At 39.4% G+C, this 25,307-nt stretch overlaps 1 protein-coding gene across 1 annotated transcript in view; it reads right to left on the minus strand.

The window, feature by feature from the left end:
• PRKN (parkin RBR E3 ubiquitin protein ligase) overlaps positions 1–25,307 on the minus strand; it is a 1,392,587-nt gene that overhangs the window by 189,469 nt on the left and 1,177,811 nt on the right. Inside the window, 1 exon segment of the mRNA NM_001132049.1 lies at positions 12,614–12,763. Within this exon segment, the coding sequence (NP_001125521.1) occupies positions 12,614–12,763 (150 nt within the window).

Here is a 25,307-nt window from a genome sequence, read left to right on the forward strand (position 1 = left end):
CTGAGAGATTTTGATTGGAGAAACAGAAAGCCCCAATTTAACTGGCTTAAATAGAAAGGAAATGTATCATATCCCATAACAGGCAGTCCAACAATGGAGTGGCTTCAGAGCTGATGAACTCAGTAGGGCAATGAATTCTAGAAGGGCCTGGATCTTCTCAAATCTGATCACTAGTAAGGGTCAAGGGATTAGCAAGACTGGTTTAGACTACTCAGAACTCACTACTGACCTGGAAAATGAGGTCATTTCCCAAACTGGTCCACACTTGGAAAAAAAAAAAATCTATTCTGTTAGCAAGAGAAAGGGGGAGATGGCCGTCAGGAGGGAAACCGACATTTTAGTCTATAGTCTGTCTGCTGCGCACACACAGATTCTAACCATGACCTGATAGAAACTTGCCCCTGCCAGCTGACAGCCAGGTGCTGGGGGTCATGCTCTATCAGCAAGCAGTTCTGTTTGTACAGGGAAGGTAAATAGCCTATAGAGTCGGTTTCATGCTGGCTATTTTATCCACATTCTGAGGTAGTTTGTGTCCCTGCAGATTTCTGATTATACATCAATGACGTTTAATTTGATGCTCAGAATATTAAAAGCATACCCAGTAAGTGTTTTATCTAAATCATGTTTACAAGGGAAGTTTTGTGCTTTTCTGAAGTCTTGCAAAAACAATCTTTGGTTTCTTTAGACCAAGAAACTAAAAATAGACACAGTGACATAGGCTCCAAACAGCAATTTTGAGATTGAAAACCTCTGTTACATCAACAATGTGAAGCAGTTCCCATCCATCCCATTACAGGAAGTTCTGGGTCAATAGATTTAGTCTAACAAAGATCTCATCTCTTTAATCCTATCTTTCTACTTCAACTTTTCTTATTGATTGAGCATCTTCTGAGCTTTACAACAATACAATACTGCTTGTACAAAGCCCAGCCATGTCTTCATATAAAAGAGTTTTTGAGAAGCCTACTTTGATTTAGATTTCTTTCTTTCCAAATAGCAGCTATCTTCCGAATACATAGCTTTTCTATGTACTTCCTATTTACATGTAAAACCATTTAAATGAATGGTCTAAACAAGGTTGATTAATCACTGGGAAATTTCTCTTTCAGGACACATCCATTACAAGCTCTACATTCTTTAAAAATCCAGCAAATAAAATTTCATCTTATTTCTGATGCAAATGACTAACTTATAAGTTGACTGGACTATCTCTTCTATTTCCTTCAAATAATCAGGGCAGGTCAAAATGCAGGCTTGTACACACAAAGAACAACACTTCAAGTTCTTTTTTTTCCTTCCTTTCTTTTTTTTTTTTTTTTTTTTTTTTGAGATGGAGTCTTGCTCTGTTGCCCAGGCTGGAGTGCAGTGGCGTGATTTCGGCTCACTGCAAGCTCCACCTCCCAGGTTCACGCCATTCACCTGCCTCAGCCTCCCGAGTAGCTGGGACTACAGGCACCCGCCACCATGCCTGGCTACTTTTTTGTATTTTTAGTAGAGATGGGGTTTCACCATGTTAGCCAGAATGGTCTCGATCTCCTGACCTTGTGATCCGCCTGCCTTAGCCTCCCAAAGTGCTGGGATTGCAGGCGTGAGCCACCACGCCCGGCCTCAAATTCTTAGAAGGACACAATCAAAAGCTTGCATTTGATAATGTGTGTAAGAATTCTTTAGGGATAAGTCACATTCTGCAAGTTGACTGGGTTCGTCTACATGGGGAGGTGACCACAGGAAGAGTGAACACAGACTTCCTCCAAATTACAGCCCTGCCAGTTTAGCACTAATACCTTGAGAGGAATTGGGAAAAAATCACTTGGCATCAAATTCCCAGACTGTCTCTGAACTCTGGTCAATAACCAACATGGCTTTGTGAAGAAAAATGTTATGTGTGTCAGGAACAATATTATTTCTGTCTGAAGGAGAGTAACAGGCAACTCTGATTGGAGAAAGAAACAGGCATTCTTGGCCTTCTACAGAAAGGAGGAAGAAAATTGCTTTTTGGAAGTGCAGCAATAGGCCCACTTGACAAATTACCTCCTAGAGTGCAAGAGTGAGGCTTATCTCCTTCTGACTGGGTTCCTTCTCACTTGTACACTTCTTCTGATCCTGGTTCAAGAATGGGCAAACAGACAGGCAAGGGTTATACATTTGACCTGGGCCTTACCCATGGACTTGTAGTTACTTGATGTTTTTCTTCTCCTTGAAAAAAATTCTTAAATAAATTGGACTTTAAGAAATCTCCTTCTTAGTCTCTATCCACAACATCAACTTCTTAATGGACAGTGGGGACAAAGGCCTGTATGGTAGGCTTGGGTAGTTCTCCCAGGTGTATCTCCTAAGGACCTCCAAATCTTAGGAGAGGTGGGACTAAAGGTCAAGCCAGGCCAGATCAGATTTGCCTAGGGGACACTTCAAGTTTCCACTTCTTGGTGCAAAAAGAGGCAAAAGTGAGTCTTTGAGGACCTCAACTGGTAGAACCCTGGGGCCCACTGAGATGCCAAGCGGAGAAGGAGGAAAAATGGCTGCATTTCTTGGAATCCTAGGAAATGTGATTTCTACAACTGTTGCAGATCCTTGGAGACCAGTGCCCATGGTTACTGGCTGGTCTTTACCCAAGAAAAGCCCTATTCCCTCCCAGGAGCTTGTAGAGAGAGCTGATTGAATAACTGATCGACTTAGCCTTTCCCAGTGGAATGTTGGACAAGCGAGAGAAATGCCTGTCACTCTAGTCCTGAGTGCTCATTCTGTGTGGGCTCCCTTGAACTCTGCCTAAATGTCATGAACAACAGGAATAACAGCAGTTACTTAGCGCTGACCTTGGTGTTCCTGTTTCATGTGAAGAGTGAGGGTGTGCTGCTTCTTCATCATGCCATGAGGCTAACATGAGATGTTCTTGGCATATGCTAGACAATCTCTGCCCTTACCCTCAAGGGGCACTAGCGGAACAAAAATAACACTAAAATCCCCTGTAGGAAGATGATTGCTAGAATACAGATATGTGCAAATTAGCATTGGGATATGTTTTCCTATAATGTAAGAACTATTTAAACTAAACATTTTGTATAATTTAATTAAAACATCACTGATTTGCATTGGCTGCTCAATACATTTGGTGACATGTTTCAGAGACCGTGTTTTGGGAAGGTAAATTAAATTTCCCAGTGGACTTCATTCTCATTAAAAAATGACATTCAGCTACATGGGTATGACAGGAGAGTTGCTCCTGACGCATTCCAGGTTTAAGAATGGCCAGCCGGGCCACCACCTGCATGCCTGGCTCTTTCTGGAACAGCAGCGAGGCTTCATGGAGTTGGTTTCTGTGCCCTCGGTCTCTGCCAGTGAAAAGCATATTTCCTTCCCACTAAGTTTAACCTCAAAGAAACACTATGCCTAAAAAGGTGTAAAATTCTACCTAATTTAATTATTGGTCACATTGCTTTTATTTTTAACATATAACATTACTAAGTTTAATTAAGAAAAAAAGTAATTCATAAACTCAGTCCCTAAGTAACCATCAACTACATGTTCAGAAACTCAAACATTCTAGAAGGTTATAAACTGAAAAGTAAAAGCTTCCTCCCTCACATCATCACTTCCTCTACCCAAAGGCAGCCACGTTCCCGGGGTGTCTTTGATTCTTTCCAGAAAATATCTTATACACTCATGTGCATGGATCCCCTTTTCATGCTGTCCTTACTTCATTCTGTGTATTAAAAGTGGTTCTGTATCAGGACATGGATTGACCTCACTCTTCGTAACAGAGTATTGTATTCCACTGCATAACTATGTCAAGAACATACTTAACTGCTATAATACTATGGAAAAGTTGATCATTTCCATATTTTTATCTATTACAAAATAGTGCTGGAAAGGGGAAGATCTCCATTCAGAATGCTGGGGGTTGGGGAGATGCAAGCTGCCCATCTGGTGGGGGGCCCCCAGGTCTGCCCGAGCTGGGCTGGACCCAAGCACTACATCCTTAGGATTGTTCTCACTGTTTGCAGAGGCACTTCTTCTGAGATGGAAAACAAAAACACAATGTACATGTCATTTTTGTTGTTATTATCATAATGCCCCATGCAGTTAATGTTTTTGAGATTGACACATGGTGACACTCACCCTATGAAAATATTTTACTTATCATTATATAACTTATTCTATGAAATTTTAAAATCTCTCATATTCATTTAATTAACCCTTGGAAGAAGAGTTACTAAGCATACATGATCACAAAATTTCATCCCATCTTCTCTAATTGATCTTAAACCCATAAAAATATATGTCAATGGCAGTGTTAGAAAGAAAACGATTTTACTGTAAAAATAAATTGTAGTCTCAAAAATACATTTGAGGCAAATAAACCATATAATTTAAAAAGTCATACTTTCATTAGTTCTCTACAAAAATGAACTATTGTGGGCCTAATGGCTCTGATTTTTGGGTATCACTTGCTCATTGTGACTAGCAGTATGCAACTCAGCACTATGGATTAAAAAAATAAAGCAAGCCATCCGAATCCCAAGTTGCTTCATAAAACACCTGTCTTACAAAATGTACCACACAAAAGGTAGTTCTTGCTCTATAGAGTTTAGGAAATGCTGAGTGTGCTGTTCGCTTGTTCAAGCAATACGTGTTTGCCTATTGAAAGTTTTAAGTCCTATAGGAAAAAATTGGTTTAATCTGGCTTACCCGGTGCCTGCAAATCTTGGATTGCAGATCTCTGCTCCATCTCTCTGTACCCCAACTCCTGCCCTGCTCCTGGCAGCATCTGTTGGAACCCGGATTGCATGATGCCTACTCTGGAAAATGCTGCTCTATATTTTTGTAGTCAAGAAATTGCTTTATTTCTGGAAAGTTTTTTCTTTTTTTCCCTCAACTACAGCTGAATAGCTCAAAGTGCTTGCGTTGAAAACACAGGAAACCTTGAGTTTGCAAATGTTACTCCTTGGACAGACGTCCCTGTCTTTTTCCAGACCGGAACTGTCCAACAGAACTTTCTGCAGTGATGAAAATGGGCTATATCTGCACTGTTCAATACAGTAGCCACTTGCCATGTATGGCCACTGAGCGCTTGGAATGTGGTTACTGTGATTGAGGAACTGACTTTTAAATTCTATTTACTTTCAAATAGCCATATGTGGCTAAAGGCTGCCATGTCAAACACACAGCCCCAGACAGAGGTCAGAGCATGACCAAAATAAATGCACAGAAACAATGCTATCTGCACAGAAACAATGCAATCTTCACAAGAAGTCTGTTTTCAGGACTCTTCTGAGCTCTCTGTAGCTTATAAAGCTAAAGAAGTTTCTCCAATCGATTTGCCATAAAACTGATTTTCTAATACATTATTCAAAAAGATGGATCTTACGATTTTGAAAGAGTATAATTATTGGTCAGGTGCGGTGGCCCACGCCTGTAATTCCAGCACTTCGGGAGGCTGAGGCGGGTGGATCGCCTGAGGTCAGGAGTTCGAGACCAGCCTGACCAACATGGTGCAACCCCGTCTCTACTAAATTTACAAAAATTATCTGGGCGTAGTGGCACATGCCTGTAATCCCAGCTACTCGGGAGGCTGAGGCAGGAGAATCGTTTGAACCTGGGAGGCGGAGGTGGCAGTGAGCCGAGATCACGCCACTGCACTCCAGCCTGGGTGACAGAGCGAGACTCCGTCTCAAAAAGAAAAAAAAAACAGTATAATTATTTCATATTTACCTTTATTTCAACAAAAACTGGCTGAAGACAATAAGAATGGCTAGTGGTCTGTGTTGGGTTAAAAAATATACTTTTCTATATGCAGCTGACCCTTGAACAACATGTGTTAGAACGTAAGTCCACTTGTATGTAGATTTTCTTCCTCCTCTGCCACCTCTGTAACAGCAAGACCAACCCCTCCTCTTCCTCCTCAGCCTACTCAACATGAAGACGATGAGGGTGAAGACCTTTATGGTGATCTACTTCCATTTAATAAACAGAAAATACATTTTTCTCTTCCTTATGATTTTCTTAATAACGTTTTCTTTTCTCTAGCTTACTTTATCATAAGAATATAGTATATAATACATGTGACATACAAAATACCTGCTCATTAGCCATTTATATTATTGATAAGGCTTCCCGTCAACAGTGGATCGTTGTAGTTAAGTTTAAGCTATCTGCTGACTTTCAGTTGCAGGAGGGGTTGGCACCCCTCAACTCCCAGTAGCTCATCAAAGATCAGCTGTACCTCAAAATCACAGAACACTTTCTAGGAATGTCTGCCAAGTGATAGATGCTTTCCAGATGAATGGTATGCAGAACTTGTTTGTACATTTGTGAACAGTTTCTTTAACTAAAATAAATACTCTCCAAAGCTTTCCATCTTTGCACTTCAAGCTGTCTCACAGGCAGAAAGTCTAGCGAGACTTATTTCCAATCTGCAAATGAGCTGATCTTAGAGTTTAAATTAGATTTTTGGACACATGTCAAATAAACATGGACTGCATATTTTTGACATTTCATAACACCAACTGCCTTTTTTAAAATGCTCTTTGATGAAGAACATCTTGGATATCAAAGCCTAAAGTACCAACAAGATTTGATTCCACTCTCTACGTGCTGGAGTGTCCAGGCGGTTGAGGCAAACTTGCATGGGGACAGCTGGAGTGAAGGCTCATGAACCCACAGTTAGTCATCCTGAGAAACACCTGTTCTTTCTGATGTCTCCCTGAAAACATCATATATTTGGAGACTAGATTTTAATCTCTAGTCTTAAAAAAACTCAATATGGTTTAAAAAATATCTAAGCATAATTTAATTAAATTACCTATTTTTACAAAAATAAATTAAAATTGGCTTAAAGAATAAGAAAAGTAACCATTTTCTTTTTTCCTTTTGTTATTAAATATTGATCATCTACATGTTTTCTCTTTCCAAGCTCCATCTGTTAAAAAAACAGCTTCACATCTATTTGTTAGTTTGGATTTTAAACTCAATAATTAGTTAAATCTTTGAGTAAAAGGGTAGGTATCACCATAATTTATTTTCATCGACTCCTTTCCTATGTAAAGGCTGAAAATGAGGTTCAGACTCTCATTTCACTAACACCTCCAACAGTATTTTAATGCTGTTGTTATAAGTCGTTCAAAATAACCATTTTCACCAAAAACATATACACATTTCTTTGCACGAAGTAGGTCATATCCTATACTTGCACAGGTCTAAAACCGCATTTAAGGGAGGCTTTACAACTTCATTTTTATAATTTTTGAAACCCTTTTTAAGAAAATCAATGCAAGAAGATGAACATGGTTAAGAGGATTTGGAAAGGGTCCATGCAAGTGAGGAGCCCAAGGTGAACACCTCATTAGTTCCCTGATAAATCTGCCTCCGAACAACACAGCATGGTGTTTGTTTAAGGACAGAGTGACTGTTAGATGCCTTAAGAAATTCTATCACATTTCCTTAACTTATGGTCACTAACATGATTTTTGAAATTCTATTTTCATTTAAATGTGTATTTTTCTGCAGTTGCTACATTTTGTTTCTGGATTTCTAATTAAAAACAGAAAATTCCTCATCCAACTTCAAGCCATTATTTTAATAAATTATCACCCAGACATGCAATACCCCAAGACAACATCAAATAAGATAAAGATGTTTTATTTATAGAGAACTCAGAAGGTTTGATTGCCATAGCTTTCTGCATTCCCAGGTTAGTGAGTATAATGTATTCCATATTTTGTTGCTGTTTTCCAGCACTAAACACATCAACATTTTGCATCGGAGTCATAAGTTTGTGAGATAGTTCTGATGAATAGCAATAAGGCCAGAAAAAAAGAATAATGCATAACATGAATTCTTCAGGAAATCAATTAATTTTTTTATGAGCAGTAGTAAAAATAGGATCTAGGGTTAGCAGAGTGAGACTAGACTAGTATTTGATACCAAAATACATTCTCTGTTGCGTTCTATCTATGTAAAAATATTCTGCGCTGAGTCAAAACAGAAATCTCAGTCCTCCCAAGAGTAAGACATTTTACATATCAGAATGTACTCTTTACTTGGCCATGTATGTAGCCTTTGATAGAGCACATCACTTCTGTAAATTCTGCAGTACTTTCAGGTTTCGAATGGACTTGTTGTGGATTCCTGAACGTAGTGTTATTTTGGTTTTCTGAATTATATACTATGTGTGCTATTAAAACACTGTATATTGTATAAGTATATAAAGGTGCTTACATATTTTTCAAAGAGCTCTTTGTTGGGGCGAGGTAAGCAGTCCTAATACTGGGATAAATGATGATTAATATTGGAAAATAAAAGTAATAGTTTATTGATATTACTCCTAGATTATTAAGATTCACTCAACCATTTATTGTATTCATTCATTCATTCATACACTTGATGATTGTTAAACGCCAAATACATGATTCACCAAGAAGAATGAAAAGGTTTAGGACAGGAATATAAAGACAGGAAACCAGTGTAACACTGCAGCTTGAATCCTGGGAGGTAGTACTTTCAAATAATTCTTTATAATGGTAATTTGCTGGATCCATCCCACATTTATCAGGCCTTTCCTAGGTGGACTGACATCATTATTTAAATGGAAATCCCTGTCTTCATTTATTAGTTAAGGTACATTGCTCCTCAGGGAAGAGATAAGCCTGTGACACAGTGGAGCAAAGTGTCTGGAATCTGATTTTCCAATGGACATTCCCATATGTTTGAACAAAAGAGTCATAAATACTAACTATAGCACCTATTTTACAGAAGCTCAACTAAAGACACAGAAGCCTTCAGATGGAAAGGATATACAACAGACACCATAGCTGTGCGGAAGACCACCCAGGCACATGGTAGTGGGTGAAATGACTAGAAGACTAGAATCCTCTGGAGCCTAGAGCTCAACACACAGGTGTCTAGCTCCGAAAAATTTTATATCCCACAAATGACAGAGAATTTGGTTTTCAACTTTTTTACACGCGATTTTTTTTGTAACAGCTAACATTTCTTGCATAGTAAGAGTTGTACTTTTTCTATTGTGATAATTGAGGGAAAAAAGTTAAGCACGGGTGAATTCACAGGCATCTTACAATAAATCTGTGAACCACATCCTGATAATCACTGGAGTTAATGACGTCTAGGGCTTTTTCCACATCTAGAACTCTGTAATTCTTCTATAGCTTTGCTACCAATGACTTTTCCTTGAACGATGTATTGAATGAGGCACTCACTTCTCCCCAAGGCAGCTTATTTTGTTCTTCGTTGTCCATACTGTTAGAGCAAAGAGTAAAAAGAGATTCATCTTCTTCTAACTTTTATGTATTGGGCCATGTTCTACTTCTGAAATGACATAATCTAACCACAATTTCTTCCAGACAATGGCTTTCCATTACACTCCTTAAACCCAGAAAAGATGGGCAGCTTACAAGCATGTACAAACCACAGCAAAACAACATGTATCAGGAAAAGGGGAAGATAAAGAAGGAAACAAGTAAAGCCAGGAAACCAGTTTTCAAATCCATTGTGTTTATGACCTCTATATATGCTATAGGGAGCCCACAGATGTAGCTTTAGATTTTCTAGCAGTCAACTTTCAGAGGAAAACCTTATCAGCTGGTTTAACAACCTTAAAGGCAACTTTCCTCAGGACAAGCATAAGTGTGCCTGGTACTCAGATCAGACTTGAATAGTCACCACTGTTCCTTGTGGAAAAGTCTGTTGGGATGTCCTGAACCACAGGCATCACATTTCCTGTGTAATGATCACAATATAAACAAATGGCATCATGGCAAAGTAGTATTTAGGAAAAGCAATTATTTGAAAGGCTAAAAATAGTAAGATCTAGGTGCCCAGTTTCCTGCTGTAGATTGGGCTACATCCTGGATTCTAGACTATTTGGAAGAGTATATCCAATGAAAGCCATGTAAGCAATCTTCCTTGAATGTTGGGTCTTTGGGTGAGCTTTGGATAAATATTCATTAAGCTTTTGATTAAATATTAAATAAATCTGCACTTAACTCTATGCCAGGAACTATTCTAAGTATACTAAGAACACTTATTATCTCATTTAGTATTCACAATAGTTTTATACAGAGTTGCTCACATAGATCCTATTTTCAAGATAAGAAAACTGAGAAAGATGAAAACCACTAATAGTTTGTGAAGCCAGGGTTTGAACTTCACACATTCAATGCAACCTCCTTTTTTAATCACTGTGGAATTCCTTTAGCATTCAAGTTAGGTGAATATCCTTCTGTGAAAGTTTGGGATTTGAAGACAAAGGTCAATGATGAAGTCAATTTATCTCTGCTGAGAAGTCAAAGCAATGGGAATGGACTTATGTCCATCCTTTAGAAAATCACTTCTCTGTTCTTTTTTCAGCTTCTTCAAATTGCAAACTGTGGTGGTTTAAAATATGTTCATAAATTGTTTGACACTCTTTAAGATGGAGCCCAACTCCCTTCCTTTTGAGAGTGAGCTGGATCTAGTATCTCACTTCTAATGAATAAAGTGAGAGTGACAGGTGCAGCTTTGGGGATTTGGTCCTACAAGGCACTGTAGCTTCTCTCTGTTCTCTCTTTTGGACCACTTGCTCTGGGGAAAGCCAGCTGCCATCATGGGGACAAACAGCCTAAGACAAGGGCCAAGTGGTGAGGAACCGTGGCCTTCTGACAACAGCTAGTGAGGAACTGAGGACTTTTTTTTGCCAACAGGCATGTGAATGAGCCACCTTGGAAGTAGATCTTCCAGCCCCAGTTAAGCCTCCAGATAACTGTGACCCTGCTAAACTGCAAACTCAGGAGGAACCCTGAGCCAGAACTACCCAGCAAAGCCACTCACGGGTGATTCCTGACCCTCAGAAACTCTGTGAGATGATACATTTCTATCATGTTAAATTGTTAGAATTTGGAGTTGCTATGCAGTCATAGATAACTAATACACAAACCAACAAACATACCTCCAAAACCAACAAATCAAAACAAATGAAAATAAAGTAAGAATACGCTACCTAGAATTGCCAAAGGACAAAGAAACCTTGAGAACATAGCTATCCTCCTTTAAGTAAAGTTGCCTGCAAACTCTTTTAATCCAAAGATATTACAGCATTTTGATTCACTTCTAAAATAATTTGTCATGATTTGCAGCTTAAGTATGTATGTTATTTACTTATAATTTACTTGTATAAAAAAGGGAAGATAAAGATATTCAAGATTTCACATTACATAAACCCTTCAACATTCTTAAAGCAAGGTCAACAACCAAATGCAAAAGATGGGCCAGCGAAATTCTCTACCTCCTAAGGAAAGTCAAAATCTTAAAATCCAGCTTTAGAGGATGGAATCACAGTAGGCAATTAGCAGGCAGAAGCACACAATTTAGCCAGTAGTTAAAAACAATTCGTTAAAAGCTCATTTTAAAAGATAACATTTGCTAGCATTCTGATCCCAGAGGTTGGCAACCTGCTGAGGCCACACACAATCAGTGCAGATAATTCAGCACATGATGATGACTAAGGCTGGAGAGTGTGTCCTGATTTCCATCGTCTCCAGGGAGAGTAAACACTTGAGTTTTCATTCTAATGCAATCACGATTATGAATCCAGAGGTATTTCTTTCCACTTAGGCACCATGGTATCTCATTATTTTTCAGTTTCCACTTCCTCTACTCCATTGCTCAACCCAGGGTTTTATGAGCTCCACTGCATGACATACAGGAAGCTTTACTAAGGGGAACCAATGCTAATTTATTTCTAGATGACTTACAGCACCCAGCCCCAAATCAAGACTGGCTAATACACCTCTGCTATCTGTGCTCCTTCTTGCACAAAACTCCTCATGAAGTTGCAATTGTAAAAGAAATGTTTCCCATCAAAATTCAATAGACTTTTATATGCACATACACTTTCTTACTTTTCCAGGCTGCATGAAATGTAATATCAGGATTATTATCCATTTGTCATTTTAACCTATAATTTAGTAAGCCTTTTTGTGTTTGAGTTATGCTTCTTCTCCCCTTGAGCCATCAGCTTACAGCCATAGATTCATTTGAAAAGCCGGCCAGGTCACATGGTTTGACCTCTTAGAACAAACATTTTCCACATTTCTTATTCTGCTTCCATAAGAGACACCATTCGTTTTGTTCATCTCTATTTAAAATGATTTTTATGACACAATAACATTTCAAGTTTTCCACATTAACCTTCATTTTATTTCTTGAAATACTCAGGCAAACAATGTCACTAAGATGTCACTGATGGAGAATTCTTTCTCCTTCACTCCTGTCTACTTAAAGGCAACTCTGAAGAAAGAATAAATTTTTGCTCTGGATCAGCTGAGTGCTGGGAGAAAAGTTTAAAAGTCTGGCCTAGTGGATCACAGCAGCTTAAAGTAAATACTTCCATAAGCAACCAAAGCAGAAAATCTTAATATAACTGTTTTCCCCAAAATAAATACATAAATTTTCAAATCTGGAGTCCTATAAAGGAATTTAAAATCTATTTTCTTATATGTAAGTTCAAAGATGTCTAAGTCCAAAGGGAAAATGAAAATAAAATAAAAATATAATCCCAGCCCATGTGCAAAAGCAAACAAGGACAGGAACACACCGCCCCAGGGGTGTGGGCAGTACTCACCCCACAGCCCAGGCCATTGCCCCCTTCGCAGGTGACTTTCCTTTGGTCAGGCTCCGGCAGCAGCCCCGCTCCACAGCCAGGGCGGGGGCATAACACGCCCCCCATCTGCAGGACACACTCCTCTGCACCATACTGCTGGTACCGGTTGTACTGCAAAACCCAAAAATCAGATTGAGCTTTCAAACTGACTGCATATTTCAGCCAAAGGGTTAGGAGCTACAGTGTATGGGATTTCTTGCTTAACCCGTTTCAGTAAAATAATGCATGTATGTGTGTGTGTGTGTAGGGGGAGGGAGAGGACCACGGGGTTGATAGGGGAGGACGAATATGGTTCAACGCAGAAAAAGTCTACCAAATTCAACTGGCAAGACATATAAGTGCATTTACTTTTTGCTTTTTTGTCTTCAGAAGATAGATTTTCCAAAGTTTTGTATTTTATAAGATTGCTTCTACCAACTATATTTTAACAATCTTATTTCATATACATTTTAAGGAACATATTTATGTATTAAATGATGAACACTTTTAATACATCACTATCAGTCTTATAAAGCAATATATTTTCATGCCTCTATTTAAAATTCAACAAGGTTTTATACTTATTTTGAAAATCGGCCTAGCATTCCACCTCATAATATTGGCAGCCCACACAATATCAATGAGCTAGAAGAAGACTAATGTTAAAGAATCACATTTTCCCTTTATAGTTTTTCCTATTCTTAAAGCATGATTTCTTGTGTCCCTGACGTCATTTCTTCCTATTACCGTTTTGCTCAATTTCCTTTAATGGTTTCCCCAGCCTGCAAATAAATTCCAAACTCCATCAGACCATTTTCAAGGTCTTCTTTGTGGCAGCCCTACATTTTTGATCTTACGTTATTTGTAATATAAACTCAGATCAAGTCAAATAGGTTTGCTCAATTATTAATTAAATAATGCAACATTTATTGAGAGCCTACTACCTTCCAGACTCTATCGAGGGGCTGGGGATACAGCACTGAATGAACAAACTTCTCTGCCTTCACCCACAGCACTGTAACAGTCAACACCGAGAGGTTACAATGTCTAGGATTTCCAATGGTGCTAAGTGAGGAAGAGAATCATCAACAGGGAAGACGGAGAGTCCAAAGAAGGTGGAGATTTCGGTTTTAAAGAGGTGATTACAGAATGCCTTACAAAGCAGGTGCCTTTAAGCAAATGTCTGAAGGAGATTAGAAATGCAAGTCACATGGATCCCTGGGGGAATAAGCATTCCAGACAAGCAGAGAACACTATAAGGGGCCAGAGCCCCAGTGTGCTGATGTGGTTGGCTGTTCAGAGTACAGCGAGGCGGGCAGTGGGGCGGAGGCAGAGTGAACAAGGAGGGAAAAAACAGAAGGTGAAGTTGGAGAGTTTGTGAGGATCTAGAATAGGTAGTTCCCTGACAGCTGCTTTCAGAACCCTGGGTGTTATTCTGGAAGATACCAGAACCACTGCAGAACTCTGAGGCTGAGGCATGACATAATTTGACCAATATTTTAAGGACATCCACCTGGCTGCTATGTTCGGAATACCCTCTGGAGGGCCAGGCTGTAGGCAGGAAGCAGAGAAGCTTATGTCAACATCTGTGACATAAGCAAGGAGCTTATGTCAACATCTATGCAAAAGATGGCACTGGCTTGAACCGGGAAGGTAGTGCTGGAGGTAGGATCAGTGTTTGAATTCTGGGTATAAATTAAAGGGAGAAATTGCAGAATTTTCAGTCAGGTTGGATGCATGGTGTGAGAGGAAAAGAGGAGTCAAGTGTGAGTGGAGTGTAGTTCCCTGTTTCCTGAGAAGACAGGAGGCGGGTAGAGGGTGGGGACAACTGCAGTAGAAGAAAGGGTATGTGTGTGCGCACGTGTGTGTGTGTGTGTAGGGAGTTGAGGCATGAAATAATTATTTCTATTGTGCTCATGTTCAGTTTGATAAGCTATTACACAGCGATGTCAAAATTTCCAGTATCTAATTGAATAAATAAGTGTAGTTTAGGGGAAAGGCATGGGTCCTAGATACAAATGTTGAAGTCATTAGCCTGAGCCTCTAATCCATTTTCTCATTCTTCTGTCCCCAGGAAAGAAAGAAAAAGATGACCTGGCCTCCTTGTAAACATGTGAATGGCATACACATACAGCACCTTTACCAGAAAAGAGGTCTAAGAGTTTGGATGGCAAACAAACCAGAATCTCTGAATTTATGGGGTAAGGTTCTCTGGACAGTGTCATAAGCTGTGCAATTACCAGAGGATACAATGAAGATATTTCATCAAGTAATGAATGATGAGACAGTTTATGTAATTGAGAGATTGCCTGTGAGTGATTACTGCATAGATTTCTTAGAAGCTTCATACATAACTCTTGCCCACAGCACAGCCCCAAATGCCAAGGAAGGACCTGGGGAGGCACGCTGACGACCTGAACGTCTCCAGGTCCTGCCTGAGTCTCAGGATTACCTGCATCCTTGAAATTATTTGTAGAGCTCGACACTAGGTTAGATCTATGACACTCTGACCATGTTATGAGGTCAGATGTGATTATCCAACCTCTGCAGGGAAGGTGAGAAAACACCAGCAAAGGAGACTGAGGAGCGGCAGCCTATGAGGCAGGTGAAAACTGAGGAGGACTCAGGTGTCCCGAAAGCCAAGGGAACACATCTCAAGGAGGCTGCCATGATGAGCTGTGGTTGGAGCTGGGTGTGTGGCTGCCATTGCTGTCTTGACAAGGGTCATTTCAGTGGAGTCATGGAGCCAAAAGCCTTTGGAGTGGAGTCCAGAAAGACTCGGAGGAGAGAAATTCAAAGAAGTGAGAATAGACACTTTTTTAAAGGAGTTTGCCGGAAAAACGGAGCACAGATGGGGGTGGCCATTGGATAGGACTCTGGGGTTGTAGAGGATTTTCGAAAATGGAGAAATAACGATATGATACTATGCTGAAGGCAGGACTGAGATGAGAAGCGCAGATGGACAGTTTAAGCCAGAGAAAGAGCTCTGTCCTTGAGTAGGTTGGAGAGGAGGATCTAAGGATGTGTGGAGGGTTGGCCTTCAGAGGGCAGGCAGCTATCCTTAGGAAGAGGAGGCCCGGCTGAGTGCTTAGGCCCAGGTGCGGACAGGCAGAGGGGGTACTGGGATTTGAGGAAGAAGAAACATATGAGTGATGAAGGAAGGGGAGGGTGGAGGAAGTCGGTATCACTGCTGGGCAGCACCCAGGACCTCCTGAGGTCAGAGATGATGAATTTAAAGGAAAACTGGTGACAGAGTCTTCTGTTTCTCTGCACCAACACTGAGCTGCAAAGGCAAAGTAGAAAGAATGCTGGATTTAAGTTTGGTTGGAGTTTTGCTGGATTTGTAAAAGGAAGCAGGACATCTCTCAATCACCTCCCGCATATGACTGTGAATGATCTCACAGTTATCCGCCAAGCCCCTCTCCCTCAGCTCTGTTCACCTCTCCCATATCCGCATATGATTGTAAATGATCTCACGGGTGATCCTCCAAGCCCCTCTCCCTCAGCTCTGTTCACCTCCGCCTATGACTGTGAATGATCTCAGTTTCCCCCAAGCCCCTCTCCCTCAGCTCTGCACCACCGAACTGCTCAACCTACTTTTTTGTCTTGACTTGTTCAAATCCTTCCACATTGAGAAAAAAAAACAGAAAACAAAAAACAAAAAAATTCTTACAGTAAATATCCCATAGAATAAGCTTAATACATTATAAAGTGACTAACTTTTTAAACACTACCCAGGCCAAGACACAGAACTTTACCAGGCCCGCCTGAAGCCCTCCGTGTATCTATTCTCATCACAACACCTTCACCCCTTCCTAAAAGACACCATGGTTTTTTTTTTTTTTTTTTTTTTTTTTTTAGATGGAGTCTCGCTGTTACGAGGCTGGAGTGCAGTGGCATAATCTCGGCTCACTGCAACCTCCGTCTCTTGGGTTCAAGCGATTCTCCTGCCTCAGCCTCCCAAGTAGCTGGGACTACAGGTGTGTGCCACCACACCCAGCTAATTTTTGTAATTTTAGTAGAGACGGGATTTCACCATGTTGGCCAGGATGGTCTCGATCTCCTGACCTCGTGATCTGCCCGCCTCAGCCTCCCAAAGTTGTAATCACTTTCTTGTTTTTCTTTATCACTCAAGGTTCATTTCTAAACACTACAGTTCATTTCGTCTGTTTTAAAGACGTGTTATTTAGTCCATCACCCTGCATTGTCTCTTTTTCCTTGCAATTTATCAGTTGAAGAAAGCAGGATATGTGACGTATAGAGTTCCCCAGTCTTCATTTTGCTGATTGTATCCAATGTTGCAGTTTATAATGCACTTTGATAATTTGTTTCCTATAAATTGATAATTGGTCTATAGGCTTCATTTAATTCAGATTCTTTCCTTCCTTCTTTCCTCTCTCCCTACCCCCTCTCTTTTCCTCCTTTTTTCCTTCCACCTTCATTCTCTTCCCTTCCTCCTTTTTTGGTCCCTCCCTCTATCCCTCTGTCCTCCTTTCTCCTCTTCCTTCTTCTTTCTGTCTCTCTGTAATACTACTTCATAGACGGTGTTTTGTACTTCTATCAGGAAGATCATAATGTCTTTCTCTCTTCTTGAAAGCTTAGCAGTCATTAATATTCAGTAACGACTAATTTATTGGGATTGAAAAATGATATTTTAATTCAAATATTCCTTCATTTATTCGTTAGAATACTTCTATTTTTTGGTTTTCAAGTGGTATTGTTTGAATAGGAAAGGCAGGATAAAACATTTGATTCTTCCTTTTCAATGAACATTTATAAACTCATAAACTTACACATAATATGTGTGAAGTGTGTTTTCACTCAATGCAGTGATTTCCTTCTTGAAGCACAACTATCTCATCTCTGGCCAATGGCAATCCTATCAAGTTGAGTTTCCATAACATGATCCTGACACCATTCAATAGCTTCCTCGCTATCTGCTATGGAAAATTACTCAGGTTCATCTTATACATTTCCTGCCCCAGGCCAGGAATTGCCTACTTTTAAAAGAAGCACTGCTTCTTAAAAATTTCAAGACCATAAATTGGGTGCTAGGCATGTTCAGTGGTCCTAAGTTAGTCATTGTTTCTAAGTCCTCTCAGTTCTTACTTTGAAGGACAGGTATCTCAGAACTACAAGGTTTTTACTTAACATTTTCTGTTTTACCTCTGTTGCTCCTTTCTTCCACACTGGTTCTCAAGAACACAGAAGATGACATAATTAAAATATTCCATAATTGCTCATTTGCTTTTTCTTACTTACACAATTTCAGAATAACAATACCATCACTGTGCCTATGATTTCTGAAAACTTCAAATATGTTTTCATATGCTCTACTCATTCTCCCACAAAATTTTTAAAATAATTATACTGTATCCACACCGTTAACACATGTGGCCATTTCAAACTATGCTCTCTTTCTCTTAACCTTCATGTTATCTTACTTCTACACACACACACACACACACACACACACACACGCATGCAGGCACAACCATCAGTACTTATGTTGATGGCTGATGTTTTCCCAGTAATTTTGATTGCTTGAATCTTGTTCTCTAGTAAATTCCTCACGAAGAGTTCCTGGGAAATATAGTCACTGAGTTCTTCTATAGTAACAGTTTATTTAGGGCTTTTATTCTTGATAATGAGTTTGGCTGAATAAAAAATCTTTATATTATACATAAAAAGAATATATGGAATTATAGTTTCTTACAGTATACATATAAGGAATATACAATCCTGATATATTATACATACAGGGATTGTGTATATATATATATATATATATACACACACACACACACACACACACACTTACATTTATACATATTTCCCCCTTGAGTATCTGAAATCTCTTACTTCATGTTCTTCTGGTATAAAGTATTATAGATAAGCCTGAAAATAATGTTTTTTTTTTCCTTTGTAAATTAATTGCCCTCTTTTGCCTAGATGCCCAAGGAATTTTTTCTATTTCTTTAGAATCCAGGAATTTTGTTAGAGTATATCTTGGTGCTGATCATTTTTGGATCAATTTTCACAAGCATACTATGTCAGGAAAGTTGTACTGAATTTAGTTTTTAGGGTTCACTTTGTTCTGTTGCTTTGATGTTTTTCTTATGTCATTTCTAGTATACATATATTGGATCTTCTTTACCTCACTTCTAATTCCAACAGCTTATCTCAAATCCCTTTTTAATTTTCTTATTTGTGTTTTTTAGAATTTTCTTCATTTTTCATTTTCTATTTCTTTTAAGACAATATCTATTATATGTATTTGTGTAATTTCCTAATAACTTGGTTCTCCTTGAAAAGGTTATTTTGGCTTTCCTCTGATTTGAGGCATTCTTCCATTGTCCATAAGGATGCTATTTTATTCTTCATTCAGTGTGTCATTTTAATAACCCTGTACGGGACTGAATCTTGCTTCTTTTCTGTTGAGTTTTACCTTGTTCCTTTGCTGTTGCTCAGTTTTACAAGAAATTAGTTCTCCTGAAATTTTACAAAGAGGTAGGATTCAGAAAAGCTGTAGACTTTTCTCTTCTGGTGTTTTACGCAGTGTTCAAAAAATATGGAGGCTTCCTTTCTGCAATCTCACAACTCTGTTACGCCATTTTTAACTGGCCTATCTCCTTCCTTTTTTTCTCTTCTATTCTGAGCAAATTTCTGCTCAGTGTGGGACTTTGTCCTGAGGGGTGCCTTTGGCTGGGTAAATCTGGTGAGTGCATGAGACTTAAAGTGCTCCAAGCCCTTTAAACCTTATTACAGACTTTTGCACTCATTCCTCTATCCTTTTGTGCATCCACATGCCGTGAGTTTGGCATAGTATCTTGTCAATACTTTGTAGACAGTAAATAATTGTAAATGAATAAAATCTAACTCCATTAAGTGACAATTAATTAAAGAATTCTAATAAGATAATCAATAGCAATGGAAATTAATAACAGTAACTCAGGATTATTTTACCTACATAAATAATTTTTAAAAATAAGTTGCTCTTAAGTAATTGACTATTTTCTCATTTGATAACACATCACCTAGTCTATTTAATTTAGTTAGGTAATTTTATTACTATGACAATAGCTTTTATCTAGGAAGAAGTTAATCTATGGACAAAGTCCAATAAAATTTAGAAATTCTTGTTGACTGCATTCACAGTGGTCTTAAATATTGATGGAATTTTAAAAATTATGTCCCCCTTTCCATTCATTAGCTAGGGAATTTATCAAAAATTATTGTTATTTATTTTGTTTATGATAAACTCAAGAGCATTTGAGCATACAATTCCTTTTTCAAAGGAAGACAAATATTTTAACATATGTGTCTGGGAATTTCTGATGATTAAAAAGTACACACAATACCTGAAATATGCCTACTGAAAGTATTACTTTTCAAAATTACATTGTGACATTTATAAGAAAAACACTGACCTAGAACAAAGAATGGGCTAGTATTTGTAGAAAGCTTAATATACTAAGGAAATAATTTAGTCATGTAATTATATATCATTAGCAAAGATCCTTACTTAGTTACCTTCGAGATATAATCCACAGTTTTCATAGATCCTTTTAACCATTTACTGGCACAAAGTTGAAAGATCATTAATGGAGATTTGTGACAAACTAGCACTAATACAGAATACTGTATTTATCTCAGTATAAAATACGTGCAATAATGGTAAAGTAACTAATAAATCTACCTCAATCGGTGGAAGGGAACAAACACTTCCCTTGATATTCTTGTATGGGTTCCAAGGGCTTTTTTACTTATCAATATTGAATAGCATTTTATAAACAGACTAACTTGGAGGAATGTGATTAATTTATAATGTGAACTGGGTTTACATAGAGTCCACCCTCAACTGAGCTCAAAAGTGGAAATTATCTAAAAAATCACTCATGCATGTTTTGTCTATGGAATGCACAGTGAGCATCTGTGTGTGTGTAGATATGCTAATATTTACATGTCAAACTATACTGACAGTTTTAAGCTATTAAAAATAGTTTGCAAATTTCTAGATATGCTTTCATAAAGTGAATAATCCACAGACAATTAAAATAATTTTGAATTGATTGTACAATATTTGCAAAAATATTTGAAAATAAATGTAAATATTCACAAAGAATACTACTCTGAACCTAAGGAAAACAATAAATGTTTTTCTCCTGTATTTTATCAGATTACAGCAAAAAATACATTTCATTAGTATGCGTTATGTAGGCAGAATCCTGACTCACTGCTATACTTTCTATTTTATTTCTTTGGGGAGTCAATTATTCAGTCTTTATGTGAATGCTCATGGATTCTCTTAAGAACAAAAAATATTCATTTTAAAGCATAAAATTCATAGAAGTTTCAATAAACTCATATTTTAAGAATTTAAACTATGGGTCATGGGAGAGTTTAATGAAATAGATATTGTATTTTGTTAGTCTGCAGGCAGTTAGGAGACCTGTATTTGGGTAGAAAAGTGTTCTATAATGAAGGAACGGTTGCAAGTTCAAGCCCCAGAAGGGCCAGTGAACGTCCCTCTTCTTGCTGGCTGTTGACTGCATGTTAAGTACATTAAAGGAACATGGGTAGTCACCTGAGAAGTGTGGCTATGGGGAAACCAAGCGTAAACATCCCCCACCACTGAAACACCATCCAAAAGGCCTCTCCTCTGCAGGAGAGGACCGGCTGCTTCACTCTGATGCTTAATTTGCATGCTTTCATAGAAAAAGAAAAAAAGAATCTAATTTTAAAAACTACAAGAAATGTGAAGTACAGCGATCCTAGGTAAAACCCAAGTCTGAGAAAAATGGCAAATGTTCTGTCAAAACGAGTCAATGCTTGCCAGCCATCCAGGAGCTTATGTGGCCCCCTTTCAGGTCCTCCAAGCTAAGGAGGTTGATTTTGTGCTGTCATGGTGTTTCCCAGAGTATCCTTTTGGGGGCACTCAGGTACAGCTCTTGGGTCTCCTTTGCTTCCCCACACCACTCCATAAATTCTAGCTCTTGTTACATCTCAGCCAAAAGCACTTCGGGGACTCCCTCCCCGGGCTTCTCCCTCAATCCCTCCTAGAGCAGAGGGGTCCTGATCAGGCTTCTGTTCACTGAGCTACTGCTGTGAACCAAACCACGGCACCGACACTTTGCTGCTTGGTTAATTCTCTGTCCACTCTGTGAAGTGATGGATGTGGCCTCAGAGCCACAAAGAAGTGCCATCTTTTGCTGACATCCACACAGGCAGAGAACCCACAGTGCTGCATTAGAACTAAGGCTGAAACTTTCAAGACCACGCTTTCCACAATACCCAGCTGCCTCTTTCTCTTATTCCCTTTTATTAAAAAAAAATTCAGTCAGGTGCAGTGACTCATGCCTGTAATCCAAGCACTTTGGGAGGCTGACGTGGGAGGATTGTTTGAGACCAGGAGTTTGAGGCCAGCCTAGGCAACACAGCAAGACCCCATTTCAACAAAAAATTTTTTAAAAATTACTTGGGCATGGTGGCATGTAACTGTAGTCCCAGCTACTCAGGAGGCTGAGGTGAGAGGATCATTTGAGGCTAGCAGTTCAAGGCTTCAGTGAGCTGTGATCACACCACTGCACTCTAGCTTGGGCAACAGAATGAGATTTTCTCAAAAAAAAAAAAAAAGAAAAGAAAAGAAAATTCAGCTCACTATTCCCCTGTCATCTTTTAGAAACTAATGAAAAATAGTTTATTATAGAACTTCCTCTTTGGATTAAAAAAACTATAATAACGTCAGAGAGGAACATCAGCTTATGATTTAGCCATTTCTCCTTGCTATGAAGATAATGTCCAATTTTCTATACGCATTAGAATTTTTTTTCCAAAAAAGAAGCACTCCTTAGATTGTCAGTAATCTTCATCTTCCTTTTTTTTCATTTGCAGGTAGTTAGCCTGAGAGTGTCTGTGACAGTCTAAGTGGTGGCCCCCATGACACTGCTGTTTTTCTTCTCTATTCTGTTGCTAATAATGTTTTCTTCATCCCTGAACATCTGTCAGCTACTGATGAAGTGAATTGGCTCGGGAAAGGGCTGGACCTTGTTAATTGCATAGAAAAAACTATCAAGATGGCCGAAATCAAATGCAAAGAGGCAACATCAAACAAGACCTAAAAAAAATTTTTTTAAAACCCAATAAACAAAAAAACAAGTAACAGATCATATCTGGAAGTACGGTTTATGAAGTTTTTTTTTTTTTTCCCCAGGTATTTCAGGTGAACCAATGCCAAAAAGCATCTCATCTTCTAATAGTTGTGGAATCTTCTGGAAAAGAGATCCAAATCAACTGGCTTCCTTGTCCCCTCTCCATGTGTGACACAGAGTAGCACCCACTGGAAGGGGAGGGCTACAAAGGCTGTTTTCCTCACAAGAGTTCCTACAGCTGATGTGACTTCAGAGACTCCTGTAGACTATGGAAACAGGGTGGTGAAGCCTCTCCTGGTGGAGCGCACTGCAGAAGGCAGGGTTGTCTGTGGCTGTAAATTATTTCACTCTTTGCTCTTGTCCCAGAGAAACAGCTTTACGTAGCACCTAAATCTGCAAATCCAAGAGCCTTGCCCCTCAGATAAATGAGCTTTGCCTCTGCCTTCCTTGAAAGGAGCTGGGGCACAGGTCACCGCCACCATCCTCCTCCTTGGCTCTCTAGGCTTTTTCTTTCCCTGAATTCAGTATTTTCACCTCTCTTCCTTCCTCTCACTCTCTAGAAGCTCTTTGTCCAGTCCTGAAGCAAATGCGATGGTTTCTAGGTGATTCTGAGGGAAGGGTGACATGTCATTGTCTGGAAGTTTTGTGTAAGGCTACGGGTGGGGCAGTGAAACGGGTTAGCTCCACTGAGCACTTAATGACCTAATTAGAACTTGGATGAACCAAAATATTTTTAAAAATCATCTGGATTGTATTAGATGGCTTCATATTCATAACTATCTGAAATGGACAAGCCTCGAACACTGAGGAAGCCTTTTGGGGTGAAGGTCGAGAAGCTGCCTTAATGCCAAGGCACACCTGAGCACAGGTAACAACAGCCAGGTGCTCTGGATGTCCACCTACGTCCCTCCAAAGATCATCACAACGCATCCCTCATGCCCCACATCATTGTTTCAGAGGCTCAAGCTGCCTGTCGTTTTTATCACCCAAACTCTCAGTCCCATATGGGTCCATACGTTTCCTAATATCAGCCAATTTCCATGCTTCCCTCTCTCCTAAGCCCTTTTTCTGTGTCCCCTGAAATTCTTGTTCATGATAAACTAACTCCCCTGTATAATCAGTCTTTTGAAAGGTTTCCCGGTCCACACTGACTTAACTGAAACTGATCCATCTCCCTTGCAACCTTTTCAAGTGAAGGCTGCTTTTCATTTCATATTCACATCTTTCAAGGCCAGAGGTGAAGCTGGTTGTCCCTTGGCTCCTTAACGATGCCCCCAAATGCTTGGGTTCCTCTCCCTTGCAAAACCCACCACTCCTTTGAGACCCATGCTTCACCCTCACCTCCTCACTGCTGCCCTCTGATCTCCTGGATGCAGCCCCTCATTCTTGGGAGACTGTAGCTTCAAGCTGTTCTCACCTTTTCTCCGATTCTTGTCATCATTCTGGGGACTTGCACTCCTGTATGAATAAGCCACCATCAATCTATCCTTGCTGTTTTACCTTCTCATCCTGCTGACCTTTTTCTCATCCTTCTATTCTCACGGTCCATCCCCAGGCCCTGTCATCCTGAGAAACTGTACCATCTCTGAAATCCCAATTCCAAATATGTCTCTTTCCGATGATCACCTCTTATCTTTCCAAATCTCTTGCTAAAGTATGAACATTGCTTAAATTCTTCAACTTCATCAAGACGTCTAATTAATTTGCCCCATATTTCCTCTCCAGCCATGGGCCTCTCCAAGCCCACCTTCCTTCCTGGTCTGACAGCTTCCGTCATCCACCACCAGAAGCATTGCCTGGAAAACACTGATCTCCATGGTCCTCTTTATCTGATGGCAAAATCCCAGGCCTGGAAAATGTCACCTCCACCTTCCCTGGGCGTGCACCCCTGCAACTGAACACAACAGCATGATGGCTTTCTCTTAAATAACTGACCACAAACTTCAAACGGGCATTTACAACTTCCTCAAGATTGTACTGTGTTTCTCTAGTGACATGTTTTCTCTTTTTTCTTCCCCTCAACCCGCCAAAAAAAGGGGGTGAAATAAAAAAGATGAAATGAGGATAGTTACAAAAGCATAGGAGATAGGTGTTTTTACATAGCAAGAGTAAGAAATAGTTTTATAAATGTTGGTAATAGTTATGATAAGTAGTAGAATTAAGATAATAAGTAGTTACAGAAGAGAATGAATTTATTACTTTTATTTGGAGTGGCACCAATTTTTTGGTTCTTAAGACCAATGTAGGTACGACCTGCCTCTCTCCAGCCATCCATACTTTATATTTCACTGAGGAGAGAGGAACCATAGCTGATATCCTGATGTGCTCAACAGATGTTTCCTAAGCATATTCTAAGTGTCAAGTACTCTTCTATGTGGAAGACACAGCAGTGAAAAATGACATCTGCCTTCGTGAAGCCATCAGACTCCATCTCTCCTCTTTGCATCCCTGCAACTACGAACACACTTGCACCTGCACTCACCCTCTCCAGCCCCTCTCACAACACAAAAACTGGCCTTCCTCCT

This window comes from Pongo abelii, chromosome 5 (genome assembly GCF_028885655.2).
Source record: "Pongo abelii isolate AG06213 chromosome 5, NHGRI_mPonAbe1-v2.0_pri, whole genome shotgun sequence".
NCBI lineage: Eukaryota > Metazoa > Chordata > Mammalia > Primates > Hominidae > Pongo > Pongo abelii.